The following is a 26648-nucleotide window of genomic DNA, read 5'->3' as shown; positions in this document are numbered from 1 at the left end:
TATATATATATATAGTTAAAAAATATGTACCATTTTCCCAAGTGTTTATAACTACTACTGTAAGAAAATATCAGAATTCAGAACATGCTTTCTGTATTATCTTTGCTTGAACTGACTCGATCTAATCCTGTTTATATGAATTGAACCTGCTCACGATCAGGTTTGACCTAGCAGAACTGTTGCCATGACAACAACTCTCGGATCAGCTTTGGAGAACGAAACGATCCTTGATCGTGTCAAATCATCAATATCCAAATCCAGCTAACTGAGTAATTTACGTACAAAGAACGGACCCCTGGAAAGCAAAGGTGCCAACTTAGACAAAAACAACATCTTTATTTAACAGTTTCTCTTATAAAGACGCACCCTATACTGACACTGAGGAGAAGAAACTGTTGAATAAAGTCAATATTTTTGTTTTATGTGCACAAATGTATACTTCCACTTTAAAAACATTCTGATTGAACCACACTGTTTTGAGGATGTTTTTTGGTATTTTTCTGGACTTCGGGATGGATGTCTTGGGATTCTTGCTGTCTCAGAAAGAGCTCTTAGATTTCACCTAAACTATCTTAATTTGGGTTCCATAGACAAACTCAAGGGTTTGAAAAGACATCAGGGTGAGTAAATAATAACAGAGTTTTCATTTTTGGCTGATCCAAACCTTTCATAATGTTATAGAATCTTTTGTGGATTCATGAATGTTAAACGTTCTTCATTAAAAATACACTCACCGGCCACTTTATACACCATCAAACTGCTCATTAACGCACAACTAAATGCGTTTAGACATGTAGACATGGTCAAGACGATCTGCTGCTGTTCAAACCGAGCATAAGAATGGGGAAGAAAGGTGATTTAAGTGACTTTAAAAGTGGCATGGTTGTTGGTGCCAGACGGGCTGGTCTGAGAATTTCAGAAACTGCTGATCTACTGGGATTTTCATGCACAACCATCTCTAGGGTTTACAGAGAATGGTTTGTAAAAGAGAAAATATCCAGTGAGCGGCAGTTCTGTGGGCACAAATGCCTTGTAAGAATAGCCAGACTGGTTTGAGCTGATAGAAAGGCAACAGTAACTCAAATAACCGCTTGTTACAACCGAGGTCTGCAGAAGAACATCTCTGAACTTGAGGCAGATGGGCTACAGCAGCAGAAGACCACACCGGGTGTCACTCCCGTCAGCTAAGAACAGGAAACTGAGGCTACAATTCACACAGGCTCACCAAAATTGGACAATAGAAGATTGGAGAAACATTGCCTGCTCTGATGAGTCTCGATTTCTGCTGACATTCGGTTGGTAGGGTCAGAATTAGGCATCAACAACATGAGAGCATGGATCCATCCTGCCTTGTATAAACGGTTCAGGCTGGTAGTGGTGGAGGTGTAATGGTGTGGGGGATATTTTCTTGGCACACTTTGGGCCTATTAGTACCAATTGAGCATCGTTTCAAGGCCACAGCCTACCTGAGTATTGTTGCTGACCATGTCCATCCCTTTATGACCACAGTGTCTCCATCTTCTGATGGCTACTTCCAGCAGGATAACGCTCCATGTCGTAAAGCGTGAATCATCTCAGACTGTTTTTTTTTTAACATGACACTGTACTCAAATGGCCTCCACAGTTACCAGAGCTCAATCCAATAGAGCACCTTTGGGATGTGGTAGAACGAGAGATTCGCTTCATGGATGTGCAGCCGACAAATCTGCAACAACTGTGTGATGCCATCATGTCAATATGGAGCAAAATCTCTGAGGAAGATTTCCAGTACCTTGTTGACTCTATGCCATGAAGGATTAAGGCAGTTCTGAATGCAAAATGGTTGTCTAATCCGGTACTAGTCTGGTGTACCTAACAAACTGGCCGGTGAGTGTACATTCCAGTAAAAAAATAATAATTAAGAGAGCTCGTCAAGTCACTCAGATCTTTATTCATGTCCATTTCTCTAACATCTGACTTGCTGGTTATAAGAGTTCTTACCATCTAATCACTGCACACAGAGATTAATATGTGGCTTTGTTAGAAGAAGATTAACAATAAAATTTGGCTAATCATGTAAAAGAAAAACATAATCCAGCATTAATCCAGAATTGACTGGATTGTGTAACAGCGCTTTGGTTTTTCCATATTTTATTCGTTCCACTGCTTTATTCAAAAATGTATTCAATTCATAATGACAACATGTCAGTTGTTTGAAATGCTCTAATTTATTAAACCAGTTTGCAATATCCCTGTAACATAATAAAATGTGAAAGAAGCACTTGAGTACTTCCTAGATGCACTGTTTTTTTTGCAGTTTTAAGGGATACTCTACCCATGTATTACAGTTCTGTCATCATTTACTCACCTTTTACTTCTTTTAAACCCTTAAGTTGTTGAGCACAAAAGAAGACTGTTTGAGAAATGTTGCTGTAAACGGTTGTCTATGGAAGTCAATGGTTACAGGTTTCCAGGTTCTTCAAAAAAAACTTCTTTTGTGTTCAACAGAAGAAAGTCTTGAATGTTTGGAGACACTTGAGGGTGAGAAAATTGATTGACGTATGCACAATAAGACCAGAATTCTGAGCTGTTGTTGTTTTTTTTTAATGGAAGTATTTAATCTCGGCAATCTTGTCTCCGTCATGGAAAGTAACCCACACACATTCCTGTATTCACCCTGATCCCTCATTCTCTGCTTGCTCTTGTTTCTCGTGCAGATGGAGGCATTTTCCGTGTCTTTGATTCTGTTTATCAGCCATGTCTGGGACGCCGTGACTGACCCACTTGTCGGATATCTAGTGAGCAGGAGTAAATGGACCCAAATCGGCAAGCTCATGCCATGGTGGGTGGTAAGAGTAGAGGTGGAGTTAATGACTTGAGTGACATTGAGTATTAAAATAAACATTACTTACTGTTCATACAGTGAATATGTCTTTGCCTTGTATTGATGTTTCAAATCAACAAACAAATCATGCCGTTTCAAAAGTATTAAAGAAAAATAAAGTACTATTTTTAAAGTACTTTAAAAATAAAGATCGCCTCACAGCAAAAAGGTCAATAGTTCAAGCCTCAGATGGGTCAGTTAGCATTTCTGTGTAGAGTTTGCATGTTCTCCCCTTGTTCGTGTGGGTTGCCTCAGGGTGCTCCGGTTTCCCCCACAAGTCCAAACACATGCGCTATAGGTGAATTGGGTAGGCTAAATTGTCCGTAGTGTATGCGTGTGAATGAGTGTGTATTGGTGTTTCCTAGTGAGGGGTTGCAGCTGGAAGGACATTCGCTGCGTAAAACATGTGCTGGATAAGTTGGCGGTTCATTCCTCTGTGGCAACCCCAGATTAATAAAGGAACTAAGCCAATCAGAAAATGAATGAAAATACCAAACTATACAGCCCTGTGGAAAAGTGTTTGGGACACGTCTTTGCAGCAAATAACTGCAATCTAGTATTTTGATAACTTGCAATGAGTCTGTTAGAGCGCTGTGGAAGGTATTTCGACCCACTCATCTATGCAGAATTGTTGTAATTCAGCCACATAGGATGGTTTTCAAAGATAAATCGCCTTTTTAAGGTCATGCCACAGCATCTCAACTGGATTCAGGACCAGGGATGTCCTAACTCAGTCCTGGAGGGCCGGTGTCCTGCATAGTTTAGATCTAACTCCCTTCAACACGCCTCCCTGGAAGTTTCTAGCACACCTACTGTAGGAAGAGCTTGAGTAGCTGCTTCAGGGGTCCGTTCTTCGTACGTGGATTACTCAGTTGGATTTGGATATTGACGATTTGACATGATCCAGGATCGTTTCGTTCTTCTAAGCTGATCTGAGAGTTGTTGTCATAGCAACAGTTCTGCTAGGTTAAACCTGATCGGGAGCAGGTTCAATTCATATAAACAGGATTAGATCGAGTCAGTTCAAGCAAAGATAATAGAGAAAGTACCGAATTATGATATTTTCTTACAGTAGTAGTTATATACACTTGGGAAAATAGTTTTAAAAAATTAACTATATATATAAAGTTTTAATTATTAATAAAATAAATAAATAAAGTTATATTAACAAAACTTATGCAATCTGCACCCTCGAAATGAAAGTACAAAGAGAAAATTTATTGATATGAACTTTTTAGATCGCTTTAGTACAATTTGTGTATGAGAAATGCAGAATATGTGACTTTTTAAAAAAGAAATAATACATTAATGCAGTCATGAACATGTTTTGATAGTTAATTTGCCAGTGATTTGATGCTACACAAAAGTTGCAGACGCCTTTACCAATATGAAAATGCTTTTGTAAACATCCAGTTATTCCATACAACGATTAAAAAAACGGCTACTATAATAAAGAAAATCTTTTCTAAATGTAGAACTAAATACATTGATATGCATTGAAATACATGATAAATACTCTTGACATATTTAACAAACCATTTACTGCTAATTTGATGTCATTTTGCTCACATGGATAATTGAATATTAATCAGATGATGTCATCACGCTGCTGTTTCGTCAGCCAGTCGTTGCATTGCTGATCATGATTTCGAGGATCTGCCCTTCACAACACACGCAGCGATCTCAGATCAGTTTATCCAGACATTCTAATCTGATTCACGAACTTGTTTGAAGAACCAAATTAGCGAGAGATCAGTTATCAAGATTAAAAGATCCAGGTTTGGCAAAATCATCTTTGATCATTTAAGCGAGGTACGAAGAACCAGGTGTGTTTAATTGGGGTTGGAACTAAAATATGCAGGACACCAGGCCTCCAGGACCGAGTTTGGACACCCCTGGCCTAGACCACTGCAAAGTCTCTTAGTTTATTTCTCAGCCATTCAAAGGTGGACTAGCTGGTGTGCTTTAGATCATTGTCCTGCTGCAGAACTCAAGTTCGCTTTACTTTTTCACACAGGGCCATGTAGTTTTTTTATTTTGTTGTCCCTTAATAATAAAAACCTTCATTTAAAAAACTGCATGATGTGTTTACTTGTTATCTTTGACTAATATTTACATTTGTCAGATGATCTGAAACATTAACACCACTGTCACAGCTCAAATTATTCATATCAAATCACTACGGAACAGATTTATCTGCGTCAACGAAAAGTCTGCTGCTGAAGATATGCTCTGAAAAGGCAGAGACAACACATTTAGTAGTTTAATGATACAATTTAAAAATGACAGAGAAATATAAAACCCTTCATTTTTACAATGTGATCTATAGAAGGTTGTTAAAATATTAACAAATATTTAAGTATATTGAGAGTGTAGAGAGACTTGATTAAATATTTTGCCATGCTACACAACACTGGGAGGAGCTAAAGCTTTATTTTGCCATGCTTTGCTCACTGCAACACTTTGATTGGTGGAATTATCTGTACTGCATCCTGGGTAATGTAGTTTTTCTCACAAATTATGCTATTAAATATTTGTGGTTTAAAAATAAATTGAATTAATGTTAAGAGATGGATTCAACGAAATCAGACAGAATCTGTCTTTAAAGGTTAATTGGCTAAAATGTATAATAGAGGACAAATCCTGTTTGATTTTACACACCAAAGTACAAAATGTGAATACTGCCTGAAATCCCAGACATCAACTAAAAATTGAAATTACATCCAGGCAATTTTTATTGCAGAAAAAAAACAGGCTTAACGGCAGCCGGACGCAAAGTGGAGCACAATCTGTAAGACTGGAGAGGTTTATTCTGAAAAACAACCAACCTGAATGGACTTTGACCTGGTTATTACATGACTACTTGCCACAAAACTTAAAAAACAATTCAAAACATTGTTCTGAGCCTGAGTAGTACGTTAATATTTTAAAAGCAAAGCTGACAGAAATGAAAACGGCTGATGGAGTATACACTAACCTGCACATTAATCAGACACAAGATGGCGATGAGCCTGTGTTAGTTTCAGTGGTTATCTTGGAATAACATATCTTTTAATGTCATGTCTGACTAATCGAGTATTCCAGAAAGCTGTTCATTAAAATCAGGTTATTTTTTATACTTCATATTATTTTACGCCGCAAATCAACCAAATTTGTCTAACTGATCTTTTTTTTTTGGTCTTTTCTCAGGGCAGTGCTGTCAACGCCACTAGTCATTCTCTCTTACATCTTCCTTTGGTTGATTCCCTTCCGTGCGACGAGCTCTGCGGTCAGCGTGCCCTGGTTTCTAACCATCAGCTGTCTTTTCGAGACCTTCATGAGTGTATGACTTCCTTCCTTAGTCTAGCAGTCCTTAATATAGGTCTTGTCCTTCCCTCTCATCTGCCTGAGCTAAAGCTTTTTATGTAATAGCCAAATTAGCCGGCTTCCATTAGCAGCGTTCTAGTGTTCATTATTGAGGCTGTTCTTTATTGTTGTGCTCTCTGCAGTGCTACAGCGTTCCCTATATAACCCTCAGCATGTTCCTGGGGGGAGATCAACAGCACAGAGACTCGGCCACTGCTTACAGTGAGTGTCTTTTCAAACACACACACACATTGCACATGCTGATGTCAGTTTGATTGCTTCATACCTGACGTTTTTTTTTCCGTGGAGCACGTTTTAAGCACATAAAGGAGCAGATATTATTCACCAACTGTGTTTCACAGAAAGGTTTGGAACAACATGAAGTTGAGTTTAGGCCTGTCACAATATCTATTATTTGTTGTACGATATATTGCACCAAGAATTGAGTTTTATTTGACAGATTTTAGACAACAAAAATTCAAGTATCCCATACATTTTGAAATAAAAACGGTCAAGGATAAAAACACAATAAAGCCCCAGGCTTGTTTCCATTGACTGATTTGAAGCGGCCGCCATTTTTTTAAAGTGAAGTCGAGGCTGCGGTGGGAAGAAACCTGGAAGTATCATTGGTAGTTACATAGGAACGTTGTGTACCTGGCTGTATATCTTATCAGTGAAGATAAAGTGACACAAACGTATCATTTCACCGCCTTCCCAGTGACCCGAAGGTCCGTTCTGAATGAATGGTGAAAATAGAAAGGGATATCAGAGCTCATTTTCAGCTAAGTTAAGAGAAATGGCACTAGTTAGCTAATGTTTTCTTTCCCAAACACACGTTTTAAATGCCATTTATCACACTCTGATTCTTTTAACTATATTAGACTCGTCACAATACTGAATTTAAAGAAAAAACTTCAATTTCCCGTTAACATTTAGGGCACTGTTGATGGCTTTCTTAAAACAGCGCTGATTTGCCATTGTGTTCACATGCTCAACATAAATGCTTGTGATTGGCCGAGAAGGTCATCAGTTCACCCACTGTTTACCGAGCACAAACACAGATGAGCAATCTGCTTGATGACTCGACTGATCTTCACGGCTGCTTCGCACTCCAGTCTCTGTGTATCTGTGTTTGCACTGGGTGGAGAGCGGTAAACTGAGTGCAAACACAGATACACGGGAGGCTGGAATTGCTTGAAATCACTAAATCTGCCCCTGAATATGGTTCAGAAACACTCTAGTATTTGCTGTCATGTGGCCTTGAACAGATATCACTTTTTGTATCATGTTTGACATGAAATAAATCAGTGGTGAGCAGAAGAGCTTTCCTGCTTCATTTATGCAGATTTATGTCAGTCCAGTTTGAGTGGGATGTTGCCTTATAAGGGAGCTGCCTACTTAGACTGTAGAAAACCTATTATTAATACTCTGACACGACTGAAAAAAGCAACCAATTGGATGCAGGTGTGTGTGTGTGTGTGTGTGTGTGTGTGTGTGTGTGTGTGTGTGTGTGTGTGTGTGTGTGTGTGTGTGTGTGTGTGTCAATCAGGGACGAGTGTGGAGGCGTTCTCTATGCTGATGGCGGCTGTGATTCAGGGTCAGGTGCTGTGGGTGTTCAACAAAGAGCGAGATCAAGCCTGTCTGAACGCAGAGCAAACGCCGGATCTCCCACACACAGCTCTGCATGAAAGCGTAACACCAACACACCCCCACACCGCACGGAAAAAACACACACACACTCAACTGACACTCTTCACACGTTTGTTACATGGGGTGGCATGCCATTTTCAAGAAAGTGCAGATAGATAAGAAACACTATACATACATACATACATACATATACACTTGATAGACTCTATACATATACACATTATACACTCTATACATATGATACACTTTGTACAAATACGCTCCATACATACACAACATTCCATACATGATACACTCTATACATATAGACATACACATGATACACTGTACATATGCACACATGATAGACTCTATATATACACATTATACACTCAATACATATACACTTCATACATATATACACATTATACATACTATACATATTTACACTTCATACATACACTCTATACATGATAGACTCTTTACATATACACACATGATACACTCTATACATACACACTCTATGCCTATATACACGATACACTCCTGTCAGGGTCTGGGATAGAACCCGGGTCTCCAGCATGAAAGGTGAGTAACTGAACCGCTGAGCTTCTGGAACATGCTGCAATCCACATGATACACTGTATACACACTGTACATATGCACACAAGATAGACTCTGTACATATACACACTATACATATATACACATGATACACTTTGTACATATACACTCCATTCCATACATGATAGACTCTTTACATATACACACATGATAGACTCTATACATATACACATTATACATATACACTCCATACATATATACACATGATACACTATATACATACACTCTACACATGATACATGATATACACTCTTTACATATACACATACACTGTACACACGCTATACATATACATTACATACATTTATACACTTTATACATGATAGACTCTTTACATATACACACATGATACACACACTCTATGCATATAGATGCACATGATACACTCCTGTCAGGGTCTGGGATAGAACCCGGGTCTCCAGCATGAAAGGTGAGTAACTTAACCGCTGAGCTACTGGAACATGATGCAAATCACATGATACACTGTATACACACTGTACACATGCACACTTGATAGACTCTGTACATATACACACTATACATATATACACATGATACACTTTGTACATATACACTCCATTCCATACATGATAGACTCTATACATATACACATTATACACATACACACATGACACACTCTATACATTTATACATACACTCTACACATGAAATACACTCTTAACATATACACATACACTGTACACACTCTATACATATACACTACATACATTTATATACTTCATACATATGATACATTCCATACATGATAGACTCTACATATACACACATGACACACACACACACTCTATGCATATATATATATATATATATATATATATATATATATATATATATATATATATATATATATATATATATATATATATATACACGATACACTCCTGTCAGGGTCTGGGATAGAACCCGAGTCTCCAGCAGGAAAGGTGAGTGACTTGACCGCTGAGCTACTGCAACATGATGCAAACCACATGATACACTGTATACACACTGTACATATGCACAATTGATAGACTCTGTACATATACACACTATACATATATACACATGATAGACTCTTTACATATACACACATGATAGACTCTATACATATACACATTATACATATACACTCCATACATATATACACATGATATATAATATAATGTAATGTAATATAATGTAATGTAATATAATATAGCATAATATAATATAATATAAAATTAAAATAATTTAAAATAATTTGTTGATTTTCATTGTTGGTCCCTAGAATGTCTCTGTTCATCAGGATCTAAATAAATCAATAACAATTGAAACATATTAAAGCCAACACACTTATTTAAAGACAAAATTGTAAAATCAAAGTCTAAACTATTATACTGAATGACAATTAAGCAGATTTTACCAAATCTTTTACAGTAGACACTTTACCTGCATTTTTAATACGTTTTCTTTTGTACAACTGACTTGATGCAGACACCAAAATTGGATGTCACATTTAGATCAGAAATAAGCCGTTAAAATGGGGTGTAGATTTTAGGTTAGTTGTACTGATTACAACCAATAACATTGATATGTTTTAACTGCTGATTGTTTTGAAGCCGCAGGGACAGTGGGATCATGACTGAAAAGTTCCTTATATTTGTAAAGTGCAGTTCACTGTACGCCTCTCCCACTTCCTTTAGGGAGGATTTACTAATGTACTTATGAGTTTGTTTGAATACACACTTACTTTCTGTGTGTGTGTGTGTGTGTGTGTGTGTGTGTGTGTGTGTGTGTGTGTGTGTGTGTGTGTCCTCAGAGAAGAGCCTTCATGATTTCAGCTCTGGTCATGGGTTCTCTCTTCTTTGTTTGCTGTATGGTGCTGTTCCTCGGGGTCAAAGAACAAAAAGGTGCAGCATACATTGAGAACAAATGACTTGAATCAATTCAAAAGAAATAGTATTTTTGTTTTTATTAGGTTTAGTTTTGTTTTTATTTGTTTTATTTTATTTTGTTTTGTTTTGTTTTATTTCGGGGGGTGGGGGGTTCTTCATTTTTTCGTTTAATTTGGCTTTTAAATTTTTTGTTTTGATTTATTTAATTTATTTATTTTTTATTATTAAATGCTTACATATAACAGGGTTTCCTTGGGTCATAAATTACTTTTCCATGAATGGATTAAATGTTTTGTTTAATTTGTTAGATTTTATATATATATTTATACAAAGGAACATGAATATGTTTTTTTTATTAATTGTTTACATATAACACTGTTTCTCCGGGTCTCAGGGCTCTATTTTAATGATCTATGTGTCTAAAGTCTAAAGTGCATGGCGCAAAAGTATTAAGCTCGTGTCCGAATCCACTTTTGCTATTTTAAAGATGGAAAAATATACTCTGCCTTCTGGCACATGGTCTAACAGGGTTGTGCTTATTCTCTTAATGAGTTCTGGGCTTGTTTTAAGCATAACCTGCCTCAAACCAATCAGAGTCTCATCTCCTATTCCCTTTAAGAGTCAGTTGCGTCACGCCATGCCGCATTTGCTATTTACATGGCGGACTTTGTAAGTGGAAAAACTGAACGCTTCATTAGAGAGAAAACAGTTAAACAGTACATCTGCAGCGCAAGGATAAAGAATGAACCTCCTCCATTTGGCCTCTTTACTTTTACTCTTTACTTTCATGGGTAAGGTAATGGTGTTGTACATGCTCCACTGAAGACGTCCATTAGCCTACATATTTAATCTTGTTTGTTAAGCACAAAGATTTGTTTCAAAACTATTCCTAAATTCAGTTCTAATTTCCAGCAAAACAAATAAATGAACAATAATAATGAAGTGTGGAGTTATATCCAAGCACACGTCCTATTCTTATGTTCCATATGCTGATGCAGACATCTCCAAAACCCGACAGGTGGACAAATCTAAACTTGTTTTTAATAAAACAAATATAACCATGCAGATAATCAATAATACTGCTAACAATAATAATATTATACAAAAGCATTTAATAATAAAAATAATAATAACATTATACAAATGCAAACTGTCATGAAAAAACTAAACAAGCCTCCCAACATGAAGAAGGCATGGAGGCAGTGGTTTTTATATTTATTTAGAAAATAATAATTTTTGTAACATTTTAATCCTTTAATTTTCTGCTTAATACATCCTGTGTGTATGAAGCGATGTGTAAGCAATTGGACCTGATAGGCACACAACTAACGCACTCTGCGCTGGACTTTAGACCACTTTTAGTTGGTCAATGGCGCAGTCAATTTCATTTCTCAAAATAGCAACGCTCCAACAATGCGCCTTAACACACCTCCTTTTTAGACCAGCACAACCATGAGTCCACAAAGTCGATTTGCTATTTAAACAATGTGGCGCAAAACGAAAAAAAATAACTGCTGCGCTAGTCTAAAAAATAGCGACAAATCATGCCAAACAAGTCCATGAATGGATTAAATGTTTTATTTTATTTTTTTCAGATTCCGTAAATATATTTTTAAGACATTCAAAATTTTATATAATGGCACATAAATATGTTATTTTAAATTACTTAATTCTTAACATATATCACGCTTTCTACAAGTCTTAAAGTCTTAAACCACTTTTCCAAGAATGAGTTAAAGGCAAGGGGACTTTTAATTTTGAATTAGCCAGCTCAGGTATTTCTGGTGAACTGTTACGCCATTTTAAACTGCCAATTTAAAATCTAACTGATGCATAAATTATATTTTTGCTTTATTAATTGCATTATGTCAATGATGTCTGCTCTGTAGTCTTTTGATGTTGAACAATTTTGACTTTTGATCATTTCTTCATAAGAAATGTATAAAAAATTTTCTGTAAAATATGTTATAAAAATCTGATGTACTGTTTTTCTTTATGTCATCGTTTAAGTCAGGGGTGTCAAACTCAATTCCTGGAGGGTTGAAGCCCTGCACAGTTTAGTTCCAACCCTGCTCCAACACACTTACCTGTAGGTTTCAAACAAGCCTGAAGGACTCAATTAGTTTGATCAGGTGTGTTTAATTAGGGTTGGAACTAAACTGTGCAGAGCTGCGGCCCTTTTGGAACTGAGTTTGACACCTGTGGTTTAAGTCAACAACTCTGTTCAGATCAATTAAAGTCAGAATATCTGCTAGAGCAAAGACCAAAATCCCATAATTCAACTCAAAAGTTGAAAAACTGAAGCCATGTAACAAGGAAACCATTTCTTAATAAATGTATGCTTGACCTCATTTATCAGCAAAATGAGAAAATGAACCATGTTGATGAACTGTTGGTAATCATGAATACATTTAATTTAGCGTTGCAACTTATTATGCTATATATTATTGAGCCTGAGTGTTTGTTTAGGACTTTTAACATTTAAAAAGACATTTTGGCCAGTTTCATTGTTCATTCGAGTCATTGTTTGCAAAAATCTTACCCAACAAGCTCTCAGCTCTTTGCCGACAGTGTGTCAGATTTCATGTTTTTGTCCTGATGTATTGTTGTATCTCTGGCACCTGCAGGCCCTCTCAGCACTCACATGAACACCACATACCTCAATGCTATGAAGAAGCTGATTGGCCATCGGTCCTTCCAGCGCCTTCTCCTCGCTTTCTTCTGCTCCACTTTAGCGTTTCAGGTCAGATCTCTAGTTTACCTATAGAATATAAAGAACAGGCTTACTTGGAGTCATGCCAAGGCTGATTCATTGTTAGATGTGTACGCTCTTTAAAACATACTTTCAGAGATGTTTTTCTTTTACCATCATGTCGTAGATTTTTTTGAACATTTTTAGAAACCTTTTTAATACCCTCATTGGTAATATCTGCTTTAGCCTACGTTTTTGTAAACCGCAAAAATACCTTAACATACATTTGACTGCAGTTTCTAGGTAAATTGAACACTACAAGGCAGAACAACGGCAATATATTTAGCTCCTTTTCACACTAATGATATTTACAGGGACATTACCGATGAATAAATTATTATTTTCATGCACTTTTTGCACAACACCAAATAAATACCTCAAAACTTAATGGTGTCTATGATTTGTAATGGAATATGTTTGCTTGTGTATAGTATAGTGTATAGTGTGGTCAGATTGTTCAGTAGCTCATTTTGTACGATGTTGTGATGCAGAGTGTTTGGCTTTGAGTCTTGTGAAGCACTTCCTTCTCGTGGACATGTACAAGAATGAAGTGTATCTGAAACGTACAACAAAACGTACTCTTACGCCCCATTCACACGGGGCTTAAAGTGTTAACGCTTGACAAGCAACGCCTTTGAAGCAGCGCCGACGGATCCACAATGCAGCTTGGCAACGACTGACGTCACCCATTCAAAGTTAATGGGAAGCGTTGATGCTGACGCCCGATGTGAATGGGGCGTTAGTAACATATTTCTGATTTGCAAAAATGTAGACAGCGCCCTCTAGTGGATTTGTTATTTGAAACGTACTTGGAGCAATGTATTTTTTGTCTCACAAAAAAAGGATGAAAGGAATATTTTTCACAAATAAAGAACTTTTTTATTCATGTGAAGGTCTTTTTAAAAGCCCTGATATACTTAAAAAAAAAAAAAAATTGAATACAAACTAAAATGACATCATTTGGAACTGAATCTGGCCAAAACAAGGTTTGTTTTGAGTTTGAAATGGCTCACTAAAGCAAACTTTTTTAAGTGGAACGTTTTGTTTTGGCTCCTTAACACCTTGAGTTACCATTGGTCCGTGTGATCATGCAATTACGCAAAACACCGCCGTCTTTGATTTGTCAAATCCACAGGGGTTAGAGAGGAGAACAAAATCACCAAGTTAGCAACATGTATACACCGGAGGGTCGAGTAGCAGAGCTGGTGCAGATGTATCTGCGCTTGTACAATCGCTAGTGTTGGGTACTAAAACCGGGTGCCCTTTGTAACAGGTATGAACCAGACCAAATCAGCATATGAATTTCGGTGCTGCGACAAGAACGTAAGAAGCATGAAGAGGCGCATCAAAGCCACACATAAGTACACGTTGTGTCACACCATCTTTAAACATTTATTTCTAATTAACTTTGAGGGATACCGACTCTATAGACGGTGTTAGGCGTTTGCTCTTGTTGCTTAGATTTATATTACATCTGGTGAGCGACTCCTTTCAGATTCATCAACACGCATGTTCGCGTTTATCTAATTTACCTAAACTAAGCGTTCTAAAGTATGGCTTTATTTTACAAGAAAGGGTTCTGACACACCAACATGTATCAGATGCTTTACAAAAGTTGCGTGTAAAACTTCTGAAATGTGAGGTCTTATGAAATCAACTTAAAGGCAGAGGAATGGACTGTCTTTGACAGCTTGCAACATCAACTGGCACTTTCACTGAGTACTTTTACATGGACACTCTGATTTTAACATGATTAAGACAATACTCTGATTAAGAGTCCACCATGTAAACAGCGATTTTTGATTACCTTAACGGGCCACAGAAACCCGTATCATGAAATGCAGAAGTTCTTTTCTTTCCATTCAGTGTGCGGTATTAAATTCCAATAACACAACATTGTTCCAGTCTATATTATATAATAGATATAAAGTCTAAAAATTTTAATTACAAGAAACTCCAGAGGAAATGGGGATAGTGCGGTGACGCGATGACGTTCATCAATCTATGTGCTATAACATGTAACACAGAATAATGAAAGGAACATTTATGTAAATAACTTCATCATACTGTATTATTGTCTTATTCAGATTAAGGCAAATCATTAGATTACTGATGTCCATGTAAATTTAGTCACAAGCCCGAACCCAAATTGCTTTATTTGTATAGCGCTTTTACAATGTCGATTGTGTCAAAGCAGCTTCACATAAATGGTCATAGTAACTGGATCAGGGTAATTCAGGTTTTAGTGTTTAAGTTCAGTTCAGTTTAGCTCAGTTCAGTGTGGTTTAAAATCATTACTGAGAGTCCAAACATTGAAGAGCAAATTCATCGATGCATAGCTCTACCGATCCTGAACCATGCAAGCCAGAGGCGAAAGCGGAGAGGGAAAAAAATGCTTGTTGCCCACAAATGAAGAACAAAAAGACTCTGTTTGAGGTAAACCTTAACCCTAAAAATCCAAATAACCTTTTTTTTACCACTATAAAGAAATGTGTGTGGAATGAAAAGGCTGTTTGAGTCTTAAAGGTTCATTGTGGAACTTTTAATGCCGACTTTTGCTTTTAAGAGGGAACTAATTAATAAATAAAATCCTAGATGAAATGTCAGTGTTTAATTGTAGGCATATCTACGTGTGTGTGAGCAAGAATGCTCCGTTATTATCGAAATAGCTGGAAAATCTTTTTGTGTTTATTTACAGATGTCTTTAGGCAACTTTACACTGTTTTGCTCGCATGTTGCTGGTTTAGGAGCTCAATTCCAGCATCTCATGTTGGCTATACTGGTAAGTCTGAACACACAGATGCTCTAGCTTTATACTCAAACACACGATGATGTGCAGTAACACCATTACTGTTAAATACTGTATATTGCATTTTACCACTAGTGAAACATTTAGATATCCTGCTGAAGAGTTTGCCCTCTTCTGTGGTTTGTAATGTAATGGGCAGCACAAATGTCTTGATACCTCAGGCTGTTGATGTTGCCATCCACTCTGCAGATCTCTCGCACGCCCCCATACTGAATATAACCCCAAACCATGACTTTTCCTTCACCAAACTTAACTGATTTCTGTGAGAATCTTGGGTCTATGCTGGTTCCAGAAGGTCTTCAACAGTATTTGTGATGATTGGGATGCAGTTCAACAGATAATTCATGAGGAAATATCTAGTCAAGTTATTATTTGTTGCTCTTACTAATGGGATCAAGAAAAATAATTATTTTTTTGCATAAATCATATAAATACAGTAGTTAAATACAGTTCTGTGGCTCCCGTCAACTGTTATTCAGACTTAACATTGCATGTCTTGCGATAGGACCATTGCTGATGCGCACATTGCGATATCAATGCTGAAACGATATCCTAGTTCTAATAAAGGAAAGTCGCCTACATATTGGATGACCTCAGGGTGAGTGAATTAATAACAAACATTCATCTCAGTCCTGATTTCTGCACAGGTGGCTGCTACTGGATCAGTGCCAGTGTGGCAGATGATGTTGGCGAGGCTGGGCAAGAAAACCACACTTTTTATAGCTCTGCCTGTAAGTGGGTTGTTAGCATGATATTGCATATTCATAAATTAATATAATTAGTATTGGCATTATTTAAAATTCAGTCAAATGGTTCAACGATGACTAAGTTTACATGGACATCAGTAATTGAATGATTTGACTTAATCTGATTTAGACAATAATATGATGAAGGGGTTTACATGAGTTGCTTTTTGAATGTCCCTTTCATGATTCTGTTTTACATGTTATAGCACATAATTCGATTAACGTCATTGCGTCAGCACGCTATCCACATTTCCTCCGGAGTTTCATTTGATTTCAGATGTTTCATTTTTAATTTGTCGAGTTTAACTGCAGTTTGGCACTTTCACTTTCATTCAGGAACATTTCATGCATGCCCCCATGACAAACGAGACATTCGACGCAAGTAAGAACTGCTGTAACAGTGATGTTTTAATGGAATTTGATACCGCATGCTGTATGGGGAAAAAAAACCCTCCACATTTCACGATGCAGCTGTCTGTGGTCCTTTTCTGACTTAGATGGAGAGAATAGTGTCAAAGCCTTGTGTATAGACCAGGGCTCCCCAATCTCGTTCCTGAAGGGCCGGTGTCCCTGCAGGGTTTAGGTCCAACTTGCCTCAACACACCTGCCTGGTTGTTTCAAGTATACCTAGTAAGAGCCTGATTATCTTACTAAGGTGTGTTTGATTAGGCTTGGAGCTAAAATATGCACGACACAGGCCCTCCAGGAACAAGTTTGGCGACCCCTGGTATAGACAATCCTGTCGCAAAATTTGGCAAAAATCCTACACGACGGTAATAGTTTGAATGTGGTGCTTATATGTCTGTGCTGCACTTCAACAATGCGAATAAAATCAGCATACTCCACATGTCTTGGCTCTATTTTTGTTTAGTTCGATTATGACTTTAGTCGGATGAATGTCATCAAAAATAGCTTTTTACATGGTGGACTATTAATCAAAGTATTGTCTTAATCATATTAAAATTTAATTTTTGGTGTCCATGTAAACATACTCAATTGTTTCTTTGTCTCGTGTGGACCTCTTGTTATAAAAAAACTGCTGTGTTATTACATCTTTCTGAGTCAAATCTTAAAACTGTCCTTTGGTGTAACTGTCTTAAGCATAGTTCAATAAATTATGACTTTTAGAAATTAAAAAGTGTGAAAATCATTATCAAATACCTCAGACCTGATTTTACAGGTCACTATTTTAGTAAATGACACTTTTTTCATCCATATATTTCTAAAAACATAAGATCTTGATACTTAAAACAATGTTTTACATTTTACAGTTCATTCATTTTGGTGTCTATTTTAGAGGTCATCACAGCGGAATGAACTGCCAACTGTTCCAGCATATGTTTTACATACTCTACGGCTGTTTTAGTTGCTTTAATTCACCTATACCACGTCTTTGGACTGTGGGACTCGAACCAGCAACCTCTTTGCTGTGAGGCCACTGAGCCACCTTGCCATCCTTTAACAGTTTAGTAAAAACAGAAAACAAAACAAGAGATTGATAGAATGGAAAAGTAGTGACTCATTACATTTTCTCAGACTTAAAGGTCCTGTGAAGTGCTATGAAATGGCCATTTTTATTGAATTACTGAATCATGAGGAAAGGGTGGGATGTAAAGTGGCTCCTCCCCTTTTTAGAAAACAGCCAATAGCGTTTTGTTTTATCACAACTCTGCCAGTGATAGTGGTTGAGCTCAAGCGCATCAAATGAAAAGCTTCTCCAAGGAGACAGGGCTTGTCAGATACTAGCATTTGATTGGTCAAAAAAACTGAAGTATGATAAAAATCATTGATCCATTTAGCCCAACCCAGGCTTATTCTGAATATGTACCCCTATATACATTTCTGAAGAGCACCAAATACATCCCAGGAGCTACGTTTTTTTTTTTTTTTTAAGAGGTTTTTTTTTGTGAATCCACCAGAGGCCACTGTTTACACTTTTCAGATCTCAAATTTCTCTTGCGAGTGCAATACACGCCTGTTGTTCTCACACGAATCCACCAGAGGCCGCTGTCGACTGACTGACTGACTGTGTGATCGACTGACCCACCCTCCTCCTTCTCTAAACCCAACCAATAGTGTTAGCACAGATTGACCTGTCAACCCACTTCCCTAAACCCAACCGATATTGTTTTCAAAAGCAATCCAGAAAAAGTAAAGCTCTCGCATAATTTTTACCATGTTTTCAGATTTTACCCCATTCCCAACCTGTTATTTACTTGTTTATTTTATTATGTTGACTTCTGTTTTTGCCTTATCTGCTTTCTGGACTCGAACCCCGTCATCACGGTCAACTCCGCTCTGCGTCTCAAGTCCACCAATGTACGCAGCGAGCTACTGGACAAACTGGTAAGCAGGAAAGCCAGCCATATGGAGATAAGCGGTCAGCTGGTAAGTGCGAAAAAAGGGACGTCATAGCGCCCCCGTAGCGTTCATTCTAAAGCCGAAATGCAGCTATACGTACTTCTGGCTACATAATTCGCCATCTCCAGAAATGTATAAAGGGCTACGTTTTATATATATATATATATATATATATATATATATATATATATATATATATATATATATATATATATATATATTTATTTATTTTTTTTTTTTCATGTGACCATTAAAACAACATGCTTCAATGTGTCAGCGTAAAATATCAGTTGTGTAGGAGTACAGTAATATGTCATTTGCGGTTCTCCACAGCTCCTCATACCGGCTCTGGTGGTCCTAGTTTCCACATCAGACAACTTTCCAGTCTACCTGCTCATGTGTGTTCTGATTGGATCTAGTTTGGCTTCGCTCTTCTTGTTACCATGGTGAGTTACAGTAAGACCTGGATCTGTCCACTTCATGCTGTTCATTTCTGCTAAAGGCCAGCGCTTGCTCTCCACCATCAAGAGCTCAGCACACATTAGTCAATCTGATTTTATATATTGTGTGCTGATAACTGTATTTGAAAGACACATTGTGTTAAATTAGAAAGTGAAATAATTTAATAACTTATTCAGTATGGACACAGATACTCCGATTTTAACACCATTTAAGGTCCCGTGAAGTGCTTTGAGATGTGCATTTTTTTATTTAATGTTTGACATTATCTCTACTGAAAAACGAAGAGAGGGTGGGACAGATTAGCTCCTCCCCTTTATAAAAAAAAAAAGCCAATAGAGTTTTGTTTTATCAGCTCTGTCAGTCAAAGTGGTTGAGCTGAAGTACATCAAATGTACACCAAAGGAAAAGCATCTTGAAGGGGGCGGGGCATGTGAGATACTAGAGAGCATTTGATTGGTCAAGATTTAATGAGAAACTAAAGTAAAAGGTGACGTGAAAAAAAAACGTTAATCCATTTTGGCAGAAGCGACAAACTACAAGCTTTACATGTTTATACTGGAATTTTGTCTTTGTTTTGCTTAAAGATTTCACTGAGGACTAAAACACGGATTACTAATATCTAAAAAACGTTATTTTGATTTTGACTTTGATTAAGATTCTACCATGTAAACAGCAATTTTTTGATTACGTTATTCCGACTAAAGTCATGATCATAGTAAATGTAAATCGAATTAAGATGTGTAGTATTCCTGTATTAGTCGATTATTGAAGTGCAGTACAGACATCTTAATCAAACTATTATCATGCAGGACTTTTTGCAGCAAAATGTAAACACTTCACACGTTTTAATTTGATTTGTGTTTACTGCGATTATTTAATAGGACTAAGGTCATCAGAAAAATCTGTTCACTTGTTAGATTCTTAATAAGTCAATAAAAATAAGGAGTAATGTAATTAACCTATTTATTTGGGATCTAGAGTTTTTTTATATATATAAAATATATACAGTTGAAATCAATTGAAGAATTATTAGCCCCTTGTATATTATTATTCCCTATTTCTGTTTAACACAAAGAAGATATTTTTCAACACATTTCTAAACATAATAGTTTTAATAACTCATTTCTAATAACTGATTTCTTTTATCTTTGCCATGATGACAATAAATAATATTTGACTTGATATTCTTCAAGTTTCGACCTGGATTTTGACTACGCAAATTTAAAAGCTTCCCAAATCCACATGCAAGGGTGTAAATGCGAAAGTTTGGTCTTATTTTTAAAGAATACCCTTTGAATTTTCATAAAACACTGTTGAAAGTGATTTAAATAACTGTATATGTTGTCTGTGTTATAATAAACTCCTCCAAAATAGAGGCCCTTTTTCTTTGTAAACTCAAATTTAAAAGTGTACCTTTTAGGTTCTGAGTGGTCTAGGTTGCGGTAATTAATTTTGGTGGTTCCTGCACATGTCAGTAATCATAAATAAAAATGTCTCGATCATAATCTATGCCAAAGTTATTCTATTCCAACTGATGAGAAAAATGGAACCACTAGTAGGGGTTTGGGCCAGTACACCCCTTTAAAATTAAAAGAATGTGGAAATAAATGACGCCACGGACCCAGTAATGGTTAAAGTGACATTTAAAGGCTTAACTAGGTTAATTAGGCAAATTAGAGTAATTAGGCAAGTTATTGTATAACAATGGTTTGTTAAAAATATATATATTGCTTAAGGCGGCTTATAATATTGATCTTAAAATAATTAAAAAAAAAACAATAAAACTGCTTTTATTCTAGCTGAAATAAAACAATTAAGGCTTTCTCCAGAAGAAAAAAATATTATAGGAAATACTGTGAAAAAATCCTTGCTCTGTTAAACATTATTTGGGAAATATTTGAAAAAGATTGACAGACCGGTTAATTATTTTGAATTCAACTGATTTGTTTGTTCAGGTCAATGCTGCCAGATGTAGTGGATGAGTTTGCTGTACTGAATCCCTCCTGTGAGGGCCTGGAGCCCCTGTTTTTTTCCTGCTGGAGGTTTTTCAATAAACTGGGAGGAGGCCTGTGTGCTGGCATCTCCACCTTGGCACTGCAGTGAGTCGGCAGGCATTCCCACTGATATACAGTGGCAGTCTGGCAAACATTCCACATGGTCATGTTTTTTTTCCTGGGAATAATATTTCTAAAGGAGCTGTGACATGGATAAACCAGATTTTGGTAAAAATCCAAACAATACAAACATTAAAATCAAACAAAACAAATCTGAAAAATGAGTTGTGTGTAATTACAATGGAATGACACAAGGAGAAAGTGCTGAACTACTGAAACATAGTTAATACTTTATATAAAGGCTTTATTGGTGATGGCAGTTAAAGACGCCTCTCATATGGAGAATGAAGTCACATGCACTGCTCAGGTGTGAGTTTTCCACAGACTTCAACAGAGTGTAGGTCTCGTTTATCAAATATGAGCTTTATTTTGTATTTTCTATTGGATTCGAGTCAGGTGACTGGCTGGGCCATTCTACAGGTTGATTTTCTTTCTCTGAAAGCATTCGAGAGTTCCCTTTTCTGTGTCTTGGATCATGGTCTTGCTGAAATATGTCCACCCTGGATTCATCTTCATCCTCCTGCTAATGTAGATGTTGGACTGATTCAGCTGATATTCATTTACACTGATGAAGGGCAGAGGATTGCTGAAGAACTACTGAGAGATTTCAGCTGCTGTCTGTGCTTTTGCTGCCTTTTTACACCTCCCTTTCTTCATGTGTTCAATACTTTTCCCCTGTGTTATTTCATTTTATTACACATAACTTCATTTGTAAACTAATTCGTTTTGATTTCTTTGCATTTATGGATTGTTACCAGCATCCAATGACAATTTCAAGTCAACAGCACCATTACAAACATGTTTTGTGAGAAAAATGACGACATCTTCAATACTTGTTTCCTCCTCTGTAACTCCTCTCGCTGTATGTCCTGCAAGTTTTTAAACACTGTCATGCGAGAATGTCTGAGCAAAACAATACCAAGCTCTTGTTCACGAGGGAACTTTTTATGGAAGTCTGAAACGTTAATGTTGACATGTTTACACAAACCGTGTTTTGTTGAAGCTTCACAGGATATAAAGCAGGGGCATGCAGTCAACCAGATGAAGTCGTCCTGGCACTGAAACTGCTTTTGGCCCCGGTACCAGTCACCTTTTTGCTGGTGGGTTTGGTGTTTTTCTATCTGTACCCAATCAATGAAGCGCGTCAGAAGCAGATTCAGCAACATCTCAGACGCTTGAGGTAAATTGCGCTAGATTTGGTTTTTAAAATTATTTAAAAACTAATTTTAAAACTTAATAAATAGGGGACTAAACCGAAGGAAAATTAATGAATAAAATGTATATAAAAAATATTAACTTGGGAAATATTTGAAAAAATTCACAGCAAGGGTGATATTCCTAGCTTTAACTGTATTTATTCATTAATTTGTTTTGGCTTTTCCAGGTTGAACTGCGTCACGATTCCCACTTTAGAAGAGGACACATTTCCTCAAGTCTACAACTCCAGTCAAAGTTTCCAGTCAAAAACTAGAAAACTCTCTCCTCCTAAGTCAAACAAATCAAGAAGTTCCAAGTCAGCAAACTCATTTCTTAAATCTACAGCTTGCCCAACACCATCACAACAACATAATTCAAGTCATGAATCGATGTTGAGAGAAACTCACGTCACACTTGAACATGCGCTGAAGTATCCAGATGTTCCAGATGAGAGGTCAAGGGTTACATGGGTGTAGATGTTCAAAGCTGGAGTTTACAATCATGCTGTAATATGAAACAAAATAAAATTGGTCAGATTTGTCTTAACATTCTGTATTGACGTGGGTTTGCTCCGGGCACTCCGGTTTCCTCCACAGTCCTACCAGGCTGGTTTTAGAGGGGGTTTTGGCCATTTCCAGGCTGCTTTCCAGCCAATCCCAGCCTGGTCTTAGCTGGTCAGGTTGAGAGATGACCAGCTAAAACCAGCTTGACCAGCCTAGCCAGGCTGGGAGCCCGGCCAAAGCCAGCTATGGCCAGCTTAAACCAGGCTAGTCAAGCTGGTTTTAGCTGGATTTAGCTGGTCATTTTCCAATCTGAAATGGCTGGAAACCAGCTTGAAAATGGCCAAGACCCCTCTAAAACCAGGCAGGTCAACCAGCTAAAACCAGCCATCCAGCCTAGGTTGGTTTAAGCTGGATTTTTCAGCAGGGAGTATGACTTCAAAACAACATTAGCGCTGTTTGTTTGAATGAATGTTGTACTTTGATAGTCATGGCTGCTAATGTGGTTTGGAATTTGCAAAGAATACCTTTCTGAAATTATTATATTAAGGAGAACGTCAGAATATGTGGATATAAAACGAACTTTACCTTAATGAATGTTGTAACAAGTTACGGTTGTTTGATGTAGAGAACGAGGATGCAGTTCGTCGTGTGTCCGCCAGGGGTGCTGGATGCTCGAGAGTGGCGCAGGCAGGCAGGGGTTTCTGCCCTCCTCAATCACAATTACTGATTTACTGAAGCGCATTTTCCGTGCAGAAGCTTCAGGAGTCAAAACAAGCAGCCAGGATGGGAGTCGAGGTTGAAACCATTACTCCTGGAGACGGTAAAATACATCGCATATTGAGTCACATCTACATTTAAGAAGCCGCAGCGCTGATATGTGTCAAAATGTGCCGCATTTTTAAATCGATACATTCAGCCTGTTTTGGGCATCATGGGGCGTTAGCCTGCTAGCTAAACACTAACCTCTTTCGACAGGATTTGACGAGCGCCTCTAATCCTTTCTCTTCTTGTTTTGTTTTATTTTTTAGGAAGTACCTTCCCTAAAAAAGGACAGACTTGCGTCGTGCATTATGTGGGTAAGTTGAGAAGTGATCGCGTTGATGAATCGCCTGAAGGGTGTTAGCCAACATTAGCACTTTAGCCGCATTGACACAATAGACACAGTCGGCTCACAGAGGTTTTTAATCTTTAATATTTGAACTCGCATTATTATTAACTACATGTTTGGTGTTTAATTCTTCTCATACATTGTATTTACATCTAAGAGCAACGGATTTGGAAATCGTGGCCTGTTTTTTCGGTACATACAGTGACTTTATTGCCGTTATATCGGATATATTGGGTTGTGTTTAAAAATAGAATAAAATAATCGTTTAATAATAATCATTCTTTTTAGAGATTTATTAAAACAAGACACGCCTTAACATGTATTTATAAATGTGTGTGTTTTCAAAAGATGCTCCGATTGTGATGCTAAAAATACTGCATTCGTATCCTCTGTGAATGTTTGATTTAAAACGCCTTAGTTTGATTAATTTCACCATAAATATGTGTTTTAAAATATACATTAAATGAATATAATATAAATCCGAATAAGTGTGGTTTGAAGAAATATTTGACTTAAAAAACTCCGAATGAATCACGCTTCTGGTGTTGAACGTTCATTTTCTTTGCTTGGTTGTGAAAACCGCGCATGCGCGTAGGGCAGTTTGACGCAGCCTCGTTTATGTATGTATATTTTTTAACAAAAAAAAAATCCCATTTTTTCCCCTCAGGCTCTTTGACAGATGGACGCAAATTCGACTCTTCCCGGGATCGGGGAAAGCCTTTCAAGTTTAAAATCGGCAAACAGGAAGTGATCCGCGGCTGGGATGAGGGAGTAGCCCAGGTACTGTAATCAAACGCGTGCATATAATGATGTCTGATGTCCCCTTTTAAGCCGACTTGACCTATATTGAGCAGTTGCATAATGCCGCCTGTTCATAAAGTAGGTCTTATGTTTTATAGTGTATTTAATTCTACGAAATGACCTCTTCAGTTACCCTCCCTGCTGAAAAATCCAGCTTAAACCAGCCTAGGCTGGTTAGCTGGTTAGCTGGTTTTAGCTGGTCGACCAGGCTGGTTTTAGAGGGGTTTTGGCCACTTCCAGGCTGGTTTCCAGCCATTCCCAGCCTGGTCTTAGCTGGTCAGGCTGGAAAATGACCAGCCAAATCCAGCTAAAACCAGCTTGACCAGCCTGGTTTAAGCTGGATATAGCTGGTTTTGGCTGGACTCCCAGCTTGGCTAGGCTGGTCAAGCTGGTTTTAGCTGGTCATCTCCCAGCCTGACCAGCTAAGACCAGGCTGGAAATGGCTGGAAACCAGCCTGGAAGTGGCCAAAACCCTCTAAAACCAGCCAACCAGCTTAGGCTGGTTTAAGCTGGATTTTTTAGCAGGGCTGATGAAGGCAAGTGTTTGCTGAAACGCGTAGGCACAGTTTTAAGGAATATCCACGTCAATAAAGGCTTTTTTCGAGTTCCTTTTGTCATTTATTTTGATGAATCCCTCACCCAAAGAGCACCGCTACATTAATTAAGCTACCCCAGAGCACTTTGTTTGATTTTATTAACCTCTTCCCCCTTTTTGTCACAGATGAGTGTCGGACAGCGCGCCAAGCTGACTTGCACTCCGGACTTTGCTTACGGGAGCAAGGGCCACCCGGGCGTCATTCCTCCCAACGCAACGCTCATATTCGACGTGGAGCTGATTGGCTTGGAATAAAGCCCCCACCTATGGACTCAGGTTATTCCCTATTCATTCTTTCAGGGTACGTGCGACATCTTCTGCTTTGACTAGTTCTGGATGTGCGCTGGATGACTTTAATAACCAGCCGATAATCTTTAAAGCAGATTACTCTAGTCTCGCTCTTAAACGTGTCGTCGAGTTTATTTAACAGGCTCTTGAGATTTAAACCCTCATAATCGTATTTGTGGCTTTTGAGGAACACGGTTCGCTTGTTTAACAAACCCTCTCTCTTTGTTTTCTTCCAGGTCGACCTTTTTAAGGAGCATTGCACCATGCATGTGATCCTCAAAAGGGGCTAGTGTTAATAGCGATACCACTTAGCTTAGCTCTGTTTTGCATTTGTATATTTTGTTGCCTTTTTTTTCTTTTCTGCTTGACATAATCACTGGTTATACTCTCAATCATTGGATTTCTCTAGAAGACGCACGTTTCTTTTTGTTTTCCTTCTCTCTTTTTATATTTGATTTCTGTGTTGTAAACGCGATCACAGCGACAGGGTTTTGGCTGAGCTGGTAATAAGTACTCTGGTGGGGAAATCTGGTTAAGTATACAACTACTTGAAAATAAATTGTTTATAAAAAGTTGA

The 26648-nt window shown here is 37.6% G+C and overlaps 2 protein-coding genes and 1 long non-coding RNA gene across 6 annotated transcripts in view; 2 read left to right on the top strand and 1 right to left on the bottom strand.

Annotated features, from left to right (window-relative positions):
• mfsd2al2 (major facilitator superfamily domain containing 2a-like 2) overlaps positions 1-23322 on the top strand; it is a 24954-nt gene extending 1632 nt beyond the window's left edge. The window contains 12 exon segments of one of the 2 annotated variants that reach the window (NM_001111203.2): positions 2697-2821; positions 6053-6185; positions 6352-6430; positions 7758-7900; positions 10260-10350; positions 12963-13078; positions 15786-15869; positions 16544-16627; positions 19337-19449; positions 21421-21564; positions 22583-22759; positions 22964-23322. In NM_001111203.2, coding sequence (NP_001104673.2) covers positions 2697-2821; positions 6053-6185; positions 6352-6430; positions 7758-7900; positions 10260-10350; positions 12963-13078; positions 15786-15869; positions 16544-16627; positions 19337-19449; positions 21421-21564; positions 22583-22759; positions 22964-23252 — 1578 coding nt within the window. In that variant the 3' untranslated portion in view covers positions 23253-23322. 2 annotated transcript variants of the gene reach the window in all.
• On the bottom strand, positions 10466-24961 carry LOC141375937 (uncharacterized). Its single transcript, XR_015498484.1, has 4 exons — positions 23865-24961; positions 23184-23280; positions 12535-13096; positions 10466-12326 (listed from the first exon to the last, which is right to left on the bottom strand). It is a non-coding gene; the product is annotated as an uncharacterized LOC141375937 (long non-coding RNA).
• On the top strand, positions 23930-26648 carry fkbp1aa (FKBP prolyl isomerase 1Aa). Of its 3 annotated transcripts, none has more exon segments than NM_199945.2 (5): positions 23930-24099; positions 24308-24355; positions 25055-25167; positions 25910-26059; positions 26308-26648. In NM_199945.2, coding segments are annotated over 4 exon segments (327 nt in total). In that variant the 5' UTR covers positions 23930-24062; the 3' UTR covers positions 26039-26059; positions 26308-26648.

This window comes from Danio rerio, chromosome 8 (assembly GCF_052040795.2).
Source record: "Danio rerio strain M-AB ecotype USA chromosome 8, GRCz13ab, whole genome shotgun sequence".
NCBI lineage: Eukaryota > Metazoa > Chordata > Actinopteri > Cypriniformes > Danionidae > Danio > Danio rerio.
This window is presented reverse-complemented; position numbering and strand designations above follow the sequence as displayed.